This window comes from Phocoena phocoena, chromosome 7 (assembly GCF_963924675.1).
Source record: "Phocoena phocoena chromosome 7, mPhoPho1.1, whole genome shotgun sequence".
Taxonomy (NCBI): Eukaryota; Metazoa; Chordata; class Mammalia; order Artiodactyla; family Phocoenidae; genus Phocoena; species Phocoena phocoena.
In genome coordinates this window covers 61,032,921-61,050,993 of record NC_089225.1, presented here as the reverse complement: position 1 = coordinate 61,050,993, position 18,073 = coordinate 61,032,921, and the positions used below count along the sequence as shown (strand labels likewise).

Here is an 18,073-nt window from a genome sequence, read left to right as displayed (position 1 = left end):
ATATTTGTACTGTCCATCTCATCTGTATGTGTCATACAATTGTTTTCATACATTAAAAAAAATAATCATTTCACCGTAGGGAACTAGTGTAAAATTTACGGACAAAATAAACAATTGAGAATTTTTCTGAAAGAACAATTCTTTCTAAAATGTATTCTAACATACTTGTTCCTTGGAGGTAGATTACTGTTATTTGGATTAACATTTAAATATCTTATGTTTTGAAATTCTCACTGGCATGTCATGTAGCGACTTCAATCAGAAGTAGCTTTTTGTTTTCTGTTAGGGGTTTGAAGTCATTTTGTTCATTCCTGCAAGGACCTCAATATGTTCTCCATCCAGTGTTTTTATATATTTTATTCTTTTTTTTTCTAATTTTTAAATTTAATTTTATTTATTTTTTTATACAACAGGTTCTTATTAGTCATCCATTTTATACACATCAGTGTATACATGTCAATCCCAATCACCCAATTCAGCACACCACCATCCCCACCCCCCCGCCACTTTCCCCCCTTGGTGTCCATAGGTTTGTTCTCTACATCTGTGTCTCAATTTCTGCCCTGCAAACCAGTTCATCTGTACCATTTGTCTAGGTTCCACATATATGTGTTAATATACAATATTTGTTTTTCTCTTTCTGACTTACGTCACTCTGTATGACAGTCTCTAGATCCATCCACGTATCAACAAATGACCCAATTTCATTCCTTTTTATGGCTGAGTAATATTCCATTGTATATATATACCACAACTTCTTTATCCATTCGTCTGTTGTTGGGCATTTAGGTTGCTTCCATGACATGGCTATTGTAAATAGTGGTGCAATGAACATTGGGGTGCATGTGTCTTTTGAATTATGGTTTTCTCTGGGTATATGCCCAGTAGTGGGATAGCTGGATCATATGGTAACTCTATTTTTAGTTTTTTAAGGAACCTCCGTACTGTTCTCCATAGTGGCTGTATAAATTTACATTCTCACCAACAGTGCAAGAGGGTTCCCTTTTCTCCACACCCTCTCCAGCATTTGTTGTTTGTAGATTTTCTGATGATGCCCATTCTAACTGGTGTGAGGTGATACCTCATTGTAGTTTTGATTTGCATTTCTCTAATAATTAGTGATGTTGAGCAGCTTTTCATGTGTTTCTTGGCCATCTGTATGTCTTCTTTGGAGAAATGTCTATTTAGGTCTTCTGCCCATTTTCTGATTGGGTTGTTTGTTTTCTTAATATTGAGCTGCATGAACTGTTTATATATTTTGGAGATTAATCCTTTGTCCATTGATTCGTTTGCAAATATTTTCTCCCATTCTAAGGGTTGTCTTTTCGTCTTGTTTATGGTTTCCTTGCTGTGCAAAAGCTTTGAAGTTTCATTAGGTCCCATTTGTTTATTTTTATTTCCATTACTCTAGGAGGTAGATCAAAAAAGATCTTGCTGTGATTTATGTCAAAGAGTGTTCTTCCTATGTTTTACTTTAAGAGTTTTATAGTGTCCAGTCTTACATTTACGTATCTAATCCATTTTGAGTTTATTTTTGTGTATGGTGTTAGGAAGAGTTCTAATTTCATTCCTTTACATGTAGCTTTCCAGTTTTCCCAGCACCACTTATTGAAGAGGCTGTCTTTTCTCCATTGTATATTCTTGCCCACTTTATCAAAGATAAGGTGACCATATGTGTGTGGGTTTATCTCTGGGCTTTCTATCTTGTTCCATTGATCTATATCTCTGTTTTTGTGCCAGTACCATAATGGTCTCAATTACTGTAGCTTTGTAGTATAGTCTGAAGTCAGGGAGTCTGATTCCCCCAGCTCCATTTTTTCCCTCAAGACTGCTTTGGCTATTCGGGGTCTTTTGTGTCTCCATACAAATTTTAAGACTTTTTGTTCTAGTTCTGTAAAAAATGCCACTGGTAATTTGATAGGGATTACATTGAATCTGTAGATTGCTTTGGGTAGTATAGTCATTTTCACAATATTGATTCTTCCAATCCAAGAACATGGTATATCCCTCCATCTGTTTGTATCATCTTTAATTTCTTTCATCAGTGTCTTATAGTTTTCTGCATACAGGTCTTTTGTCTCCCTAGGTCTGCATACAGGTCTTTTGTCTCCCTAGGTAGGTTTATTCCTAGGTATTTTATTCTTTTTGTTGCAGTGGTAAATGGGAGTGTTTTCTTAATTTCTCTTTCTGATTTTTCATTGTTAGTGTATAGGAATGCAAGAGATTTCTGTGCATTAATTTTGTATCCTGCAACTTTACCAAATTCATTGATTATCTTTAGTAGTTTTCTGGTGGCATCTTTAGGATTCTCTATGTATAGTATCATGTCATCTGCAAACAGTGACAGTTTTACTTCTTCTTTCCTAATTTGTATTCCTTTTATTTCTTTTTCTTCTCTGATTGCCATGGCTAAGACTTCCAAAACTATGTGGAATACTAGTGGTGAGAGTGGACATCCTTGCCTTGTTCCTGATCTTAGAGGAAATGTTTTCAGTTTTTTACCATTGAGAATGATGTTTGCTGTGGGTTTGTCATATGTGGCCTTTATTATGTTGAGGTAGGTTCCATCTATGCCCACTTTCTGGAGAGCTTTTTTTAATCATAAATGGGTGTTAAATTTTTCAAAAGCTTTTTCTGCATCTCTTGAGATGATCATATGGTTTTTATTCTTCAGTTTGTTAACATGGTTTATGACACTGATTGATTTGTGTATATTGAAGAATCCTTCCATCTCTGGGATAAATCCCACTTGATCATGGTGTATCATCCTTTTAATGTGTTGTTGGATTCTGTTTGCTAGTATTTTGTTGAGGATTTTTGCATCTACATTCATCAGTGATATTGGTGTGTAATTTTCTTTTATTGTAGTATCTTTGTCTTGTTTTGGTATCAGGGTGATAGTGGCCTCATAGAATGAGTTTGGGAGTGTTCCTTCCTCTGTAATTTTTGGAAGAGTTTGAGAAGGATGGGTGTTAGCTCTTCCCCAAATGTTTGATAGAATTCACCTGTGAAGCCATCCGGTCCTGGACTTTTGTTTGTTGGAAGACTTTTCATCACAGTTTCAATTTCATTACTTGTGATTGGTCTGATCATATTTTCTATTTCTTCCTGGTTCAGTCTTGGAAGGTTATACCTTTCTAAGAATTTGTCCATTTCTTCCACGTTTTCCATTTTATTGGCATAGAATTGCTTGTAGTAGTCTCTTAGGATGCTTTGTATTTCTGTGGTGTCTCTTGTAACTTCTCCTTTTTCATTTCTAATTTTATGGATTTGAGTCCTCTCCCTCTTTTTCTTGATGAGTCTGGCTAATGGTTTATCAATTTTATCTTCTCAAAGAACCAGCTTTTAGTTTTATTGATCTTTGCTATTGTTTTCTTTGTTTCTATTTCATTTATTTCTGCTCTGATCTGTATGATTTCTTTCCTTCTGCTAACTTTGGGTTTTGTTTGTTCTTCTTTCTCTAGTTCTTTTAGGTGTAAGGTTAGATTGTTTATTTGAGATTTTTCTTGTTTCTTGAGGTAGTCTTGTATAGCTATAAACTTCCCTCTTAGAACTGCTTTTGCTGCATAGCATAGGTTTTGGATCATCGTGTTTCCATTGTCATTTGTCTCTAGGTATTTTTTGATTTCCTCTTTGATTTCTTCAGTGATCTCTTGGTTATTTAGTAAGGTGTTGTTTAGCTTCCATGTGTTTGTGTTTTTTACCTTTTTTTTTCCTTCTAATTCATTTCTAATCTCATAGTCTTGTGGTCAGAAAAGATGCTTCATATGATTTCAATTTTCTTAAATTTACTGAGGCTTGATTTGTGACCCAGGATGTGATCTATCCTGGAGAATGTTCCGTGCGCACTTGAGAAGAGTAATCTACTGTTTTTGGATGGAATGTCCTATAAATATCAATTAAGTCTATCTAGTCTATTTAAAGCTTCTGTTTCCTTATTTATTTTCATTTTGGATGATCTGTCCATTGGTGTAAGTGAGGTGTTAAAGTCCCCCACTATTATTGTGTTACTGTCAATTTCCTCTTTTATAGCTGTTAGCAGTTGCCTTATGTATTGAGGTTCTCTTGTGTTGGGTGCATATATATTTATAATTGTTATATCTTCTTCTTGGATTGATCCCTTGATTATTATGTAGTGTTCTGCCTTGTCTCTTGTAACATTCTTTATTTTAAAGTCTATTTTATCTGATATGAGGATTGCTACTCCAGCTTTCTTTTGATTTCTATTTTCATGGAATATGTTTTTCCATCACCTCACTTTCAGTCTGTATGTGTCCCTATGTCTGAAGTGGGTCTCTCATAGACAGCATATAGATGGGTCTTGTTTTTGTATCCATTCAGCAAACCTGTGTCTTTTGGTTGGAGCATTTAATCCATTCATGTTTAAGGTGATTATTGATATGTGTGTTCCTATGACCATTTTCTTAATTGTTTTGGGTTTGTTTTTTTAGGTCCTTTTCTTCTCTTGTGTTTTCCACTTAGAGAAGTTCCTTTAGCATTTGTGGTAGAGCTGGTTTGGTGGTGCTGAATTCTCTTAGCTTTTGCTTGTCTGTAAAGCTTTTGATTTCTCCATCGAATCTGAATGAGATCCTTGCTGGGTAGAGTAATCTTGGTTGTAGGTTCTTCCCTTTCATCACTTTAAGTATTTCATGCCAGTCCCTTCTGGCTTGTAGAGTTTCTGCTGAGAAATCAGCCGTTAACCTTTTGGGAGTTCCCTTGTGTGTTATTTGTCGTTTTTCCCTGGCTGCTTTCAATAATTTTTCGTCTTTAATTTTTGCCAATTTGATTACTATGTGTCTTGGCGTGTTTCTCCTTGGGTTTATGTATGGGACTCTCTGAGCTTCCTGGACTTGGGTGTCTATTTCCTTTCCCATGTTAGGGAAGTTTTCGACTATAATCTCTTCAAATATTTTCTCTGGTCCTTACTCACTCTCTTCTCCTTCTGGGACCCCTGTAATGCGTGTGTTGTTGCATTTAATGTTGTCCCAGAGGTCTCTTAGGCTGTCTTCATTTCTTTTCATTCTTTTTTCTTTATTCTGTTCCGCAGCAGTGAATTCCACCATTCTGTCTTCCAGGTCACTTATCTGTTCTTCTGCCTCAGTTATTCTGCTATTGCTTCCTTCTAGTGTAGTTTTCATTTCAGTTATTGTATTGTTCATCTCTGTTTGTTTGTTCTTTAATTCTTCTAGGTCTTTGTTAAACATTTCTTGCATCTTCTCAATCTTTGCCTCCATTCTTTTTCCAAGGTTGAATCATCTTTGCTATCATTATTCTGAATTCTTTTTCTGGAAGATTGCCTATTTCCACTTCATTTAGTTGATTTTCTGGGGTTTTATCTTGTTCCTTCATCTGTTACATAGCCCTCTGCCTTTGCATCTTGTCTATGTTTCTGTGAATGTGGTTTTTGATCCACAGGCTGCAGGATTGTAGTTCTTCTTGCTTCTGCTGTCTGCCCTCTGGTGGATGAGGCTACCTAAGAGGCTTGTGCCAGTTCCCTGATGGGAGAGACTGGTGGTGGATAGAGCTGACTGTTGCTCTGGTGGGCAGAGCTCAGTAAAACTTTAATCTGCCTGACTGCTGATGGGTGGGGCTGGGTTCCCTCCCCGTTGGTTGTTTGGCCTGAGGCAACCCAACACTGGAGCCTACCTGGGCTCTTTGGTGGGGCTAATGGCAGACTCTGGGAGGGCTCATGCCAAGGAGTACTTCCCAGAACTTATGCTGCCAGTGTCCTTGTCCCCACGGTGTGCCACAGCCACCCCCCACCTCTGCAGGAGACCCTTCAACACTAGCAGGTAGGTCTGGTTCAGTCTCCCCTGGCGTCACTGCTCCTTTCCCTGGGTCCCAATGCACACACTACTTTGTGTGTGCCTCCAAGAGTGGAGTCTCTGTTTCCCCCAGTCCTGTCGAAGTTCTGCATTCAAATCCCACTAGCCTTCAAAGTCTGATTCTCTAGGAATTCCTCCTCCTATTGCCAGACCCCAGGTTGGGAAGCCTGATGTGGGGCTCAGAACCTTCACTCCAGTGGGTGGATTTCTGTGGTATAAGTGTTCTCCAGTCTGTGAGTCACCCACCCAGCAGTTATGAGATTTGATTTTACTGTGATTTCGCCCCACCTCCCGTCCCATTGGGGCTTCTCCTTTGTCTTTGGATGTGGGGTATCTTTTTTGGTGAGTTCCAGTGTCTTCCTGTCAATGATTGTCCAGCAGCTAGTTGTGATTCTAGTGTTCTCCCAAGAAGGATTGAGAACCCGTCCTTCTACTCCACCATCTTGGTTCAGGCTCCTATTTTTTATTTTTCAATCAAAATGATTATTGAAATCCATAAATAAAATAATTGCTGAAACAGAACTCATCATAGTATATAGAATATCATCATTAACCACCATCCTGATTTTACTAATGAAGAAGCTAATTCCCTTGAAAATGCAGCAACTTGCCTAAGCTAGTTTGTGGCCAATCCCTAAGGAAAATATGCTCTGAAACATTGTTTGCCTTTTTTCATCATTAGCAATTTAGATTCTTTCATTTTTTGGAGTAGCTTTTTATTCATTCAACAAATAACTTTCGAATGTCTTCAATAAAATTACTACTCTAGGCACTAGGGATGCAGCCAAGGTTGAAATGTAGTGGTGCCAGGAATACAAAATCAAAAGTCACAGTCTGACAAGGAGATAGGCTTGTAGACTGGTAACTTAAATGTAACGTGATGAGCAGAATCTAAACAAGTGGAACTGTAAGAACTGTGCTCCAAAGTCTACCTGAGGGACTCTGGGGGGAGCTTTTCAAGAAAGGTGGCCTCCTTCAAGGAGGAACAGTTTACGAGGAATGAAATGAGGAAGAGCAGAAGAGGCAGACAGAATATCATACAAATGGGATAGGAGACTTGAGAAGCTACATAGAGTTGGCCCCACCATTTTTTTTTAACATCTTTATTGGAGTATAATTGCTTTACAATGTTGTGTTAGTTTCTGCTATATAACAAAGTAAATCAGTTATATGTATACATATATCCCAATATCCCCTCCCTGTTTCATCTCCCTCCCACCCTCCGTATCCCACCCCTCCAGGTGGTCACAAAGCACCCAGCTGATCTCCCTGTGCTATGCAGCTGCTTCCCACTAGCTATCTATTTTACATTTGGTAGCGAATATATGTCAATACTACTGTCTCACTTCGTCCCAGCTTAGCCTTCCCCTTCCCCATGTCCTGAAGTCCATTCTTTGTGTCTGCGTCTTTATTTCTGTCCTGCCCCTAGGTTCGTCAGAACCTTTTTTGTTTTTTATTTTAGATTCCATATATATGTATTAGCATACGGTATTTGTTTTTCTCTTTCTGACTTACTTCTCTCTGTATGACAGACTCTAGGTCCATCCATCTCACTACAAATAACTAAATTTCATTTCCTTTTATGGCTGAGTTCCATTATCCCATTGTATATATGTGCCACATCTTCTTTATCCATTCATGTGTCGATGGACACTTAAGTTGCTTCCATGTCCCAGCTATTGTAAATAGAGCTGCAATGAATATTGTGGTACATGACTCTTTTTGAATTATGGTTTTCTCAGGGTATGTGCCCATTACAATGTTGTTTTGACTACTATAGCTTTGCAGTATAGTTTGAAATCAGAGAATGTGATTCCTTCAGCTTTGTTCTTCTTTCACAAGACTCCTTTTTCTGGGACTTCCCTGGTGGTGTAGTGGTTAACAGTCTGCCTGCCAATGCAGGGGACACGAGTTCGAGCCGTGGTCCGGCAAGATCCCACATGCCGCGGAGCAACTAAGCCCATGTGCCACGACTACTGAGCCTGTGCTCTAGAGCCCGTGAACCACAACTACTGAGCCCACATGCCACAATTACTGAAACCTGCGCACTTAGAGCCTATGCTCCGCAACAGACAGAAGCCACTGCAATAAGAAGCCTATGCACTGCAATGAAGGGTAGTTCCTGCTCGTTGCAACTAGAGAAAGCCCGTATGCAGCAACGGAGACCCCATGCAGCCAAAAATAAATAAATTTATTTTTTAAAAAAAGATTGTTTTTTGCATTCAGGGTCTTTTGTGATTCCATAAGATTTTAGGATTATTTCTTGTAGTCTTGTGAAAAATGCCATGGGTATCTTGATAAGGATTTCATTGAATCTGTAGATTGCTTTGGGTATTATGGACATTTTAACAATATTCTTCTGATTTATGAGCATGGTATATCTTTCCATTTATTTATTTCAAGTTTTTTCATCAGTGTCTTACAATTTTCAGAGTATACGTTTTTCACTTTTTTGGTTAAATTTATTCATAGTTTATTTTATTCTTTTTGATGCAACTATAAATAGAATTGTTTTCTTAATTTCACTTTCTGATAGTTCATTATTAGTGTATACAAATGCAACAGATTTCTACATATCAATGTTGTATTCTGCACCTTTGCTAAATTCATTTATTAGTTCTAATAGTTTTTTTGGTGGAGTTTTTAGCATTTTCTATATATATTGTATCATGTCATCTGCAAATAGTGAGAATTTTACTACTTTTCTTCAAATTTGGATACATTTTACTTCTTTTTCTTCTCTGATTGCTATGGCTAAGACTTCCAATTTTATATTGAATAAAAGTAATGAGGATGGGCATCATTGTTTTGTTCCTGATCTTGGAGGAAAGCTCTGTTTCCTTACCTAGTTTGGGGAAAGTTTTCAGCCATTATTTCTTCAAATAAGTTTTCTGTCCCTCTCTCTTTTCTCCTTCTGGGACCCCTATAATGCGAATGTTATTACTCTTTTTTAAATATAAATTTATTTATTTACTTTTGGCTGCATTGGGTCTTCATTGCTGTGCACAGGCTTTCTCTAGTTGTGGTGAGTGGGGACTACTCTTCCTTGTGGTGTGCGTGCTTCTCATTGCAGTGGCTTCTTTTGTTGTGGAGCACGAGCTCTAGGTATGTGGGCTTCAGTAGTTGTGGCATGATGGCTCAGTAGTTGTGGCTTGCGGGCTCTAGAGCACAGGCTCAGTAGTTGTGGCGCATGGGCTTAGTTGCTCCACAGCATGTGGGATCTTCCCAGACCAGGGATCGAACTCATTTCCCCTACATTGGCAGGTGGATTCTTAACCACTGTGCCACCAGGGAAGTCTGAATGTTAATACTCTTGATGTTGTCCCAGAGGTTTCTTAAACTATCCTAATTTTTTTTTAATTCTTTTTTCTTTTTGCTGTTCTGATTGGGTGATTTCCACTATTTTGTCTTCCAGGCTGTGTGTATGTTCTTCTGTATCATCTTATTTGTGGTTTAATCCTGTCTAGTGTATTATTTCAGTTATTGTATTCTCCAGCTCTGATTGGTTCTTTTCTATATTTCCTAAATCTGTTGAAGTTCTTACTGTGTTCCTGCATTCCCCTCCCCTCCTGAGTTTTTTTGTTTTTTTTTTTTTTTTGTTTTGTTTTTTGTTTTTTTTTTTTTTTGCGGTACGCGGGCCTCTCACTGTTGTGGCCTCTCCCGTTGTGGAGCACAGGCTCCAGATGCGCAGGCTCAACGGCCATGGCTCACGGGCCCAGCCGCTCCACGGCATGTGGGATCTTCCCGGACTGGGGCACAAACCCGTGTCCCCTGCATCGGCAGGCAGACTCCCAACCACTGCACCACCAGGGAAGCCCTCCCCTCCTGAGTTTGATGTGCAACTTTATGACTGTTGCTTTGACTCTTTATCAGGTAAATTACTTATCTCCATTTTATTAGGGCTTTTTTTCCCCTGAGGTTTTATCTTGTTCTTTTGTTTGGAATAAATTCCTCTGTCTCCTCATTTTGTTTGGTTTTCTGTGTTTTTTCTATGGATTAGACAAAATAGTTACTTCTCCCAGTCTTTACGGTGTGGTCTTGAGTAGGAGCATCTTCTATGTAGACTGCATGTGCCAGGCAGTGTTGGCAGGCCAGCTGGAGCTGGAGCAGGCATGGGCCAGGGGCATGCTGGGGCAACCTTGGCAGGCTGGCTAGAACACCAGGCACTTTTCAAACTGCTGCCTCTGCACTGGGACTCAGAATGAGTGAGTCTGTATGCAAGCCCTCTAAGACTCTGTTTCTTACAGCCCTCTAGCTCTGCATAAGCCCTGCTGGTTTTCAAAGCTAGTTAAGGGGCCTTGTCCTCCCAGTGCTGGTACCAAAGCCTGAGGTGCCCAGTGTGGGGCTCGAACCCCTCACTCCTTAGAGAGAACCTTCAAGTTTGTGATACGCCTTCCCACTTGTGGGTCACTGCACCAGGGTGGGTGTGGTGTCCTGACTACATCACATCTCTGCCCCTCCTACCCATATTGATGTGGTTTTTAAAAATTGCCCTTAATTTTGGAAGAGCTGTTCTTCAGGTCTTTCTCAGAAAGAGTTGTTCTATATCTAGTTGTAGTTTTGGTTTGTCTGTGGGAGGACATGAGCTCAGGATCTTCCTACTGTGCCATCTTGATCCCACCTGTCAGATGTTTTTATATTTCATTTGGTGGCTTTTCAATGAATCAACATTTTAAAAAACTCCTTATATTTTTCTCTAATTTGTTAATTTCTGATTTTGTATTTAATTAATTAATCCCCTTTAATTTTTGTTTTATTTTATGAATCTTTTTCTATAATTTAGACTTGAATGTTTAATTAATATATTTTTTCTTTCTTTATGAACAAAGTTGTCTAATGCTATGAATTTCATTTAAGCCTAAAGTCATCTGTATATCTTAGGTTTTAAACATAGTAGCCTCATTGTTATTCTTTTCTAAATAGTCTGTAATTGTAGTTTTTTTCCTTCATTTGATCTAGGAATTATTCTTTAAATTGTTTTCTTAAAATTTCTAAGAGATTTGTTTTATCATCTGGCCTTTTGTTGTTTATTTCTACTTTTATTGCATTTTGATCTGACTGGGTATACCTACTTGAAATATTTAAATATCTTAAATGTAAACATCATAAGTACCTTATTTTCCCTACAAATTGTATAATTTATCAATATAGAGTACCATTTTTTAATCACAGTGATTTTTGTTTTGATTTGTAATTTGTCTGAGATTAACATTGGTAATCCTCCTTTACTTTTTTGTCTTTGCCTGATATATTTCATCCTCTTATTTTCAAATGTTATGACTTTTCAGTTTATTTTCAAATGTTATGTCTTTTCAAATGTTATTTCTTTTCAAATGTTAGGTCTTTTCAGTTTAGTTTTATGACTCCAGCAAACATAAATTAGTTGAACTTTTTCCCCTTAATCTGATAATGTTCATTTTTTTTTCTTTTTTTTTGCGGTATGCGGGCCTCTCACTGTTGTGGCTTCTCCCGTTGCGGAGCACAGGCTCCGGACGCGCAGGCTCAGCGGCCATGGCTCACGGGCCCAGCCGGTCCGCGGCATGTGGGATCTTCCCGGACTGGGGCACAAAGCCGTGTCCCCTGCATCGGCAGGCAGACTCCCAACCACTGCACCACCAGGGAAGCCCATGTTCATCTTTTAATTGAAAAGTTAACATCCATTTTTTTGGGTGTTAACATATTTAATCATATTCCTATCATTATATTTTGGGTTTTTGTGTGCCCAAATAAATGTGTTCTTATGTCTTCTGTTTTCTTTGTTGTATTTTGCATTAGCACATGTTTAGTTTCCTTTTCTGTTGACATTTTAGAATTTATTCATGTTACTGCTAGTCTATTATATTTTTAAATTGTGCCTTGATTTTGGTGCCAATATCAAAACGGGATCTGTGGGATCCTTCTTCTATCCCCAAATGAGACAATTATGGAAGCACATGTTGCCCTTCATCTTCCATATTTTGTTGAAACAATTTGTAGTGTTGGTTACAGATATTCTAATTTTTACATTATGACTATTCACTTTCAAGAACTTACTCATAACATTTACACTAAGCTTCTCAAGTATATTAACAATAACAACTATTTAGAATAAATAATAAATTTTACTGGGTTCATTTCTCACAATAGTTTTTTCATGATTACTCCTTTGTAGATGTATTCCAATTAGTTCTCCTTTTTTGAAATGTGAGGTCAACACAGTATTCTGTACCCCTGGGTATGTAATTGTATTTTTGGGGGGGTGCTGTGCTGTGGCATGCAGGATCTTAGTTCCCCAACCAGGGATTGAACCCATGCCCCCTGTGGTGGAAGCATGGAGTCTTAACCACTGGACCGCCAGGGAAGTCCCTGTAGTTGTATATTTTTGATAAATCTCTACAGTGTTTGAACATTGTTTAAATGTGGGCGTCTTTAACCTGGCCATGCTCTGCAGTTCACCACAATCTCCATTGCTCCCTCCTGCCTGCTTGATCTACCTGCCTGCACAGCAGTTTGTGTTTATAAATTCTCTTCTAGACCTTCCTAGAGTGCATATAATTTCAAAAATCCAAATGTTTAAAATATGATCCCAAGTTCTTATATTGAGTGACACTCTGCCTTTTCTTGCCTGGACTTAGGCTTTGGAAGACCGAGTATGGGAACTCCTGCAGGAAGCAGACAAGACGGCTCAAGAGAACAAGGATCAGAGCCAGGTCTATGATGCCATGGCCAACACTCTGGGTGAAGCATGGGCAGCGCTGGTCTCCATGCTTGAGAGAAGGAGGGAGCTTCTCGGGTTGACCTCTGAATTTTTTGAAAATGCCTTGGAGGTTTGTGTTTAAAAAACTTCCCCTTCTCCACATCAGAGCACTCCTGAAAATGTTTTCTTTCTGCAAAGAGACATTGTAGTCAGTTCAAAAAATGGTAGAATAACCAAGATATATACATTTAATTTTTAATTTTCAAAAAATAAAATAGTTAATATTTTAAATGTAGGCCTTCAAACAAAAACTAAGTACAGTTAATTAAAATTGATAAATATTAAGTAAAAATGGGATCTTTTACCCATAAGTCATTTTGATATATTTCCCTCTTTAGATAATAATAATACAATTACTAAATCAAATAATTACCCCTGATGATAGAATTACTAGGAAATGCTGGTCTAGCGTGTTCTTGTTAACTGAAAGTTGGAGGATACAATTTCTTCTACTGCTTATGAAAAGGAAATTGCAGAATATTCCATAGAATGTTTGACTTGTAAGCATAGTATATGATAGAGTACTTTCCTAAGGCATATAGTTGAGTTTCCATAGTTTGAGCTTGTTAAAATATAAGGGAAGGAAAAAGTCCTGGGCCTAAGTTTTTTTGAGGAACCCAATTTCAAAATGTGAGACTCAAAGAACTTTATCAAAAGAGGTGTTATATTTAGTGTAAGATACCTATTGGAAATTTCACTACATTCATTTTGATGTGAAAGCACTGGTTCATTATGATAAAGCACTAGATTGAAAAATATGACATTTCCAAACTGAAAATTCAGGACTTAAATCCAAAATAATGAAGGAAAGAAGATTAGTAATAGAACATTAAAATTGAGGTAGATAATTTCATACATCATGAACTCGTTTAAAAGTTAAAAGGAGGAGCAAAAATCTTATTGTAACTTTCAAGGTTTGTTTTTCACAATTTGAACACTGAAGTCCAACTCACAGATCATCTCGGGGAAAAGTTCCACACACAGTTTTCTTTCCTGAAAAGAAATAAACCAAGCAAAATACACCTACAGGGGTCAAATTATAGATACATCTGATTCATTTCATCTTAGTAAGTGGGGTATTAGTATTAGTGCCCTTGAAATTCAGGTCATTTGAGCATAGGAAGTTATCTTTTTTTAAACATTAAGTCCAATATTTGTTTCTCACTGGGTAGGAGCATTAATACTAGCTGATTTTCTATATGATGAGAAATGACTTCCAGATATTACATGAAATAAAAGGAAGTATAAGTCAACCTGTAATTCAGCCCAGCACTCTGATTCCTCATGAAAAGATGAAGTTTCATATATTATCCTCCTTCCAGTTTTGTGGACTACTTCACACTTAGCTGATGGAAAACTCCTACGTGATTTTCCCTGCCCCTTGTGTATGCCAAAGCAATTTTCATTAGTGATTCAAAAAAAAGAAATGAGGGTGAAATTAAGAATAGTGTCTTTGAAAAGTGTCCCCTTGTTGCCACTTCTATCCTGTACTAACTGCAGAAAGAAGAAAAGTAGGGAAAAGAAAATATCCCCAAGATAAAAGTTAATAGAACTTGAAGGAAGCTTTTTCTGAGTAAAGCATTGTTTATTTATTGGTTAGTTTTTGAAAAAGTGTCAAACCATTTGAAATATAGATATAAGTTACACAGTGACTCCAAAACTTCTTGTAGTGATCTACAGGGAGAACCAAACTACCCACCAGGGTTTTGTTTTATTCTTTTTCTTTTAAGTTTCTCTTCAAAGAATGTCTTTAAATTCAAGTATTAGAAATAGAATGAATTAGAGATGTAAACGATATGTAGATAGGATCCACTTACTGAACTATGTGCACACAGGAGTTCTTTAGAAATACAAAATGACTTCTTATTGCGTGGTTGATAGTACAAGATGGCTTCAGGCTCACAGGCTTCTCAAACACTGTGCTTCAATTTAGAAACAGTGTCCCCAAGTGACAGTGGCTGGTGTCCATCTGCTGCTTCTAACAGGATGGTAGAAGCTCTCTCTGCATTTCAAAAGGGGACGTACTCATCAGTTGCTCTCTCATCTTTTCATGCCATTTATAACTGAGTTTTATATGGCTATTGTAATAATCAAAATGTAGTAAATCTTGTTAATCAAATAGTCACATAAAAATATTAAATATCACTAAATCCAAAGATGAGAGTTTGGATAAAACTTGAAAAAAGGTGACAAGCACTGTGATAGGCTTCTGTGTCTTTCTCACTGATACTTCACCTTTATGAGTTTATTCTACACCTGATCCAAAGGTGAATGTGTTGATTTAAATGCTCTTATAAATAATAATAATTTCCTTTGAACCATAGTGCTAAAACAAACCAGTTATTTGTCCACTACTATGGATATACTGTACTAGCATAACCAAGTATATTTTGCCCTTTTCTAAAATTTGTATCTAAGGTTATTCCCCTGAGAATTTTGACATCACTTCAAGCATCTCCCTTTCATACTTCCTCTATGGAGAAACGCAAAAAGAGAGACTGGTCATGTTCCTTACCACTTAGGGTGTCAAATTGCTCTTTCTTTTTTTTCTTGAAACAGAGGAGAAATTTTCTATTTTTCATTCTTGCTACATCTAATTTCATTTTTATTTCTATAAAAGTACATAAAATCATTGATAAAAATGCAAACAAAATTATAAGTTATAGATTTAAAAGCTAAAAGTTTACCACCCCTCACCTATCCCTAATCCTATTCATTCTCATAAAGGTAACCCTTTGCTATGTATCTTTTTGGACCACTTTCTGTACAAATATATGTGTTTTTGCTTTGTATAAGAAATAGGATTACACATTACTTCTCCTCACTCGGGCTAAAATCAAGTGTAGAGATGGGATTAGACTATGTATTATTCTGAAACTTACCTTTTTTAGTTCTAGGTCTAATTATAGAGAAAAAAATGAACTATATTTCAGCCTCAAGTGGATTCTTAAGTTAAATTTACTAATAATTATGTAGGTTACTGGTTAACCAAACTTTTGTTGGTTTCTTTTAACAAACTTTCTGGTTGTTCTTTGAGAAACTGCTTTAGAATGTTGACAGTGGCTGTATTTGTATTATGGGACACAATAATTTTAGTTTAAAATTTCAATACACATTAGAATAGTAAACAAATTGGTTTACTTCAGCATAGATAACATATTTCCAGGTATGAAAAGAATGCAAAGGAAAGAGAAGAAAGTTCTTATCCCAGTACTCTGTAAACTGACTACATGCAAACACAAAACCTCATACAAACACATGAGCCAGCACATGCTCACACAGACACACAGCTCATCACACAAACACATACACAATCAGCTAGGCCATTAATTCGTGAAAAATGTTTACAAATAACTAAAAGTGGCACAGTGTTTTTTAGTTTTTCATATGTCCTTCCCCTGCATTTCTCTTGTAGTTTGCCATTAAAATAGACCAAACAGAAGATTTCCTCCAGAACACTCAGGAGTTTGAGAGTGCCGAGTCCTTGAAATCACTCCTTCAGCTTCATGAACATCACACCAAAGGCAAGAACTATTTCTTCCTCACATAAGCTTTTAAAGGTTTTAAAGCTGTTAATATGGGAATGCTCATGCATAACAGTGTATTTTTAATTTATCTGATTATGTATACCTCAACTTGTTCCAAGTAAGGTTAAATAAAGCCTTATTTCTGGTCATATTCTGCAGGAAAGAACTGGTTGTAAATGATTCTAAGGGGGCAGAGGAAGAGCCTCTGGGAGGTTCAGTTATGCAGTCTGCTAGACCTTAGTTCCTGAGGAGGAGCCATTTCCACCTCGCTCATCCTTACATATCCTCAGCATCTAGCGAGGTCTCGGCACTTGGTGGATCCTCGTGAAATATTTCTTTTTTTTATACAGTTTTAATTAATTAATTAATTTTATTTGTTTATTTTTTTGGCTGTGTTGGGTCTTTATTGCTGCACGCGGACTTTCTCTAGTTGCGGCCAGCAGGGGCTGCTCTTCGTTGCATTGCGCGGGCTTCTCATTGCGATGGCTTCTCTTGTTGCAGAGCACGGGCTCTAGGCGTGTGGCCTTCAGTAGTTGTGGCATGTGGGATCAGTAGTTGTGGCTCGTGGGCTCTGGAGCGCAGGCTCAGTAGTTGTAGTGCATGGGCTTAGTTGCTCCGCGGCATGTGGGATCTTCCCAGACCAGGGTTCAAACCCATGTCCCTTGCATTGGCAGGCAGATTTTTAACCGCTGCGCCACCACGGAAGCCCCTCATGAAATATTTCTTGATTGAATAAATGGTTGAATTCAGTGACTGTTTCTTCTAAGGGTCAGGAAATGAAGGTCACCCTTTCAGTAACAGCTCTGAATAAGGAAATTTTCCTTCACTATTGGACTTTAAAAAAAAAAAGGATTAGTGAACTTTTTCCAGATAAAAATCTAATAAAACACTATATAAAATTATTTTCAACTCCCCCCAAAACAACTGTAAATATTGTCTAGTTGTTAACCAACAATTTGTATGCTAGGCCTTTTCCACCAGAATTTGGGCTGGACCAGGGCTGTAGTAAGAAAGGCATTTGTAGAAGAACACCTGTTTACTCTAATCTCTTTCCGTGAAAGCAGATTAGATAAATAGATAGGAACAATCACTTCTTTTCTTCCTAATGGGTTCTTCCAATTATTACTGAGTACAAGTGGATGGCTTCCTGAATTCATTTGTCTTAGTTCTAACTCACCTTCTAGCTTCACAAACCTGGTCGTGCTAGACAGGGACAAAAGGTGTTTTTAAAGCCACAGACAGATTGTGTTTATATCACCCTCCAAAGGACCCTAGATAGTAGATCATTATTTTTCTAAAACTCAAAGATTAAAGGACTCAATCTTTCCTGTGTAAATTTTTTGAGATCTGACTATGTATATACCTATAATTTTAACAGATTACTGTTCTGTAGGACCTGTCACTAACAGGGATTATAAACAGCATCAAAAGTATCAGCATTAGGGGCTTCCCCGGTGGCGCGGTGGTTGAGAGTCCGCCTGCTGATGCAGGGGACGCGGGTTCGTGCCCCGGTCCAGGAAGATCCCACATGCCGCGGAGCGGCTGGGCCCGTGAGCCATGGCTGCTGAGCCTGCGCGTCTGGAGCCTGTGCTCCGCAACGGGAGAGGCCACAGCAGTGAGAGGCCCGCGTACCGCAAAAAAAAAAAAAAAAAAAAAGTATCAGCATTAGAGCAATGGCCTGCGCATTTTTATACAGTGGCAGCAATCTAGCTGTGCCCAAAGTGGTAAACAGAAGCACGTGAAATTCCTCTTAGGAGACTGGAAAGTGACTTGAGTCCAGGCCACTGAGGTGGGTTCTGTGGCCTCAATTCAATCTTCATGCCACCAGCAAGATCATCACAAAGCAATTTCACCTTCAGAAACCTGACAGTGACTGATGCTTCTGGTGAAGAGGTTCAGTACTGAGGCAGTCAAATGTGAAAGCATTTTCCGGAGGGACTGGAGGGGGAGGTTGTGGAAGTAGAGACTTTTCCATAAATATTTGG

At 38.0% G+C, this 18,073-nt stretch overlaps 1 protein-coding gene across 1 annotated transcript in view; it reads left to right on the top strand.

Moving 5' to 3' along the window:
- Positions 1-18,073, top strand: part of CCDC141 (coiled-coil domain containing 141) — a 209,784-nt gene that overhangs the window by 38,178 nt on the left and 153,533 nt on the right. The window contains exons 3-4 of the mRNA XM_065880955.1: positions 12,440-12,631; positions 15,977-16,085. Coding sequence (XP_065737027.1) covers positions 12,440-12,631; positions 15,977-16,085 — 301 coding nt within the window. The remainder of the gene's footprint in view (positions 1-12,439; positions 12,632-15,976; positions 16,086-18,073) is intronic.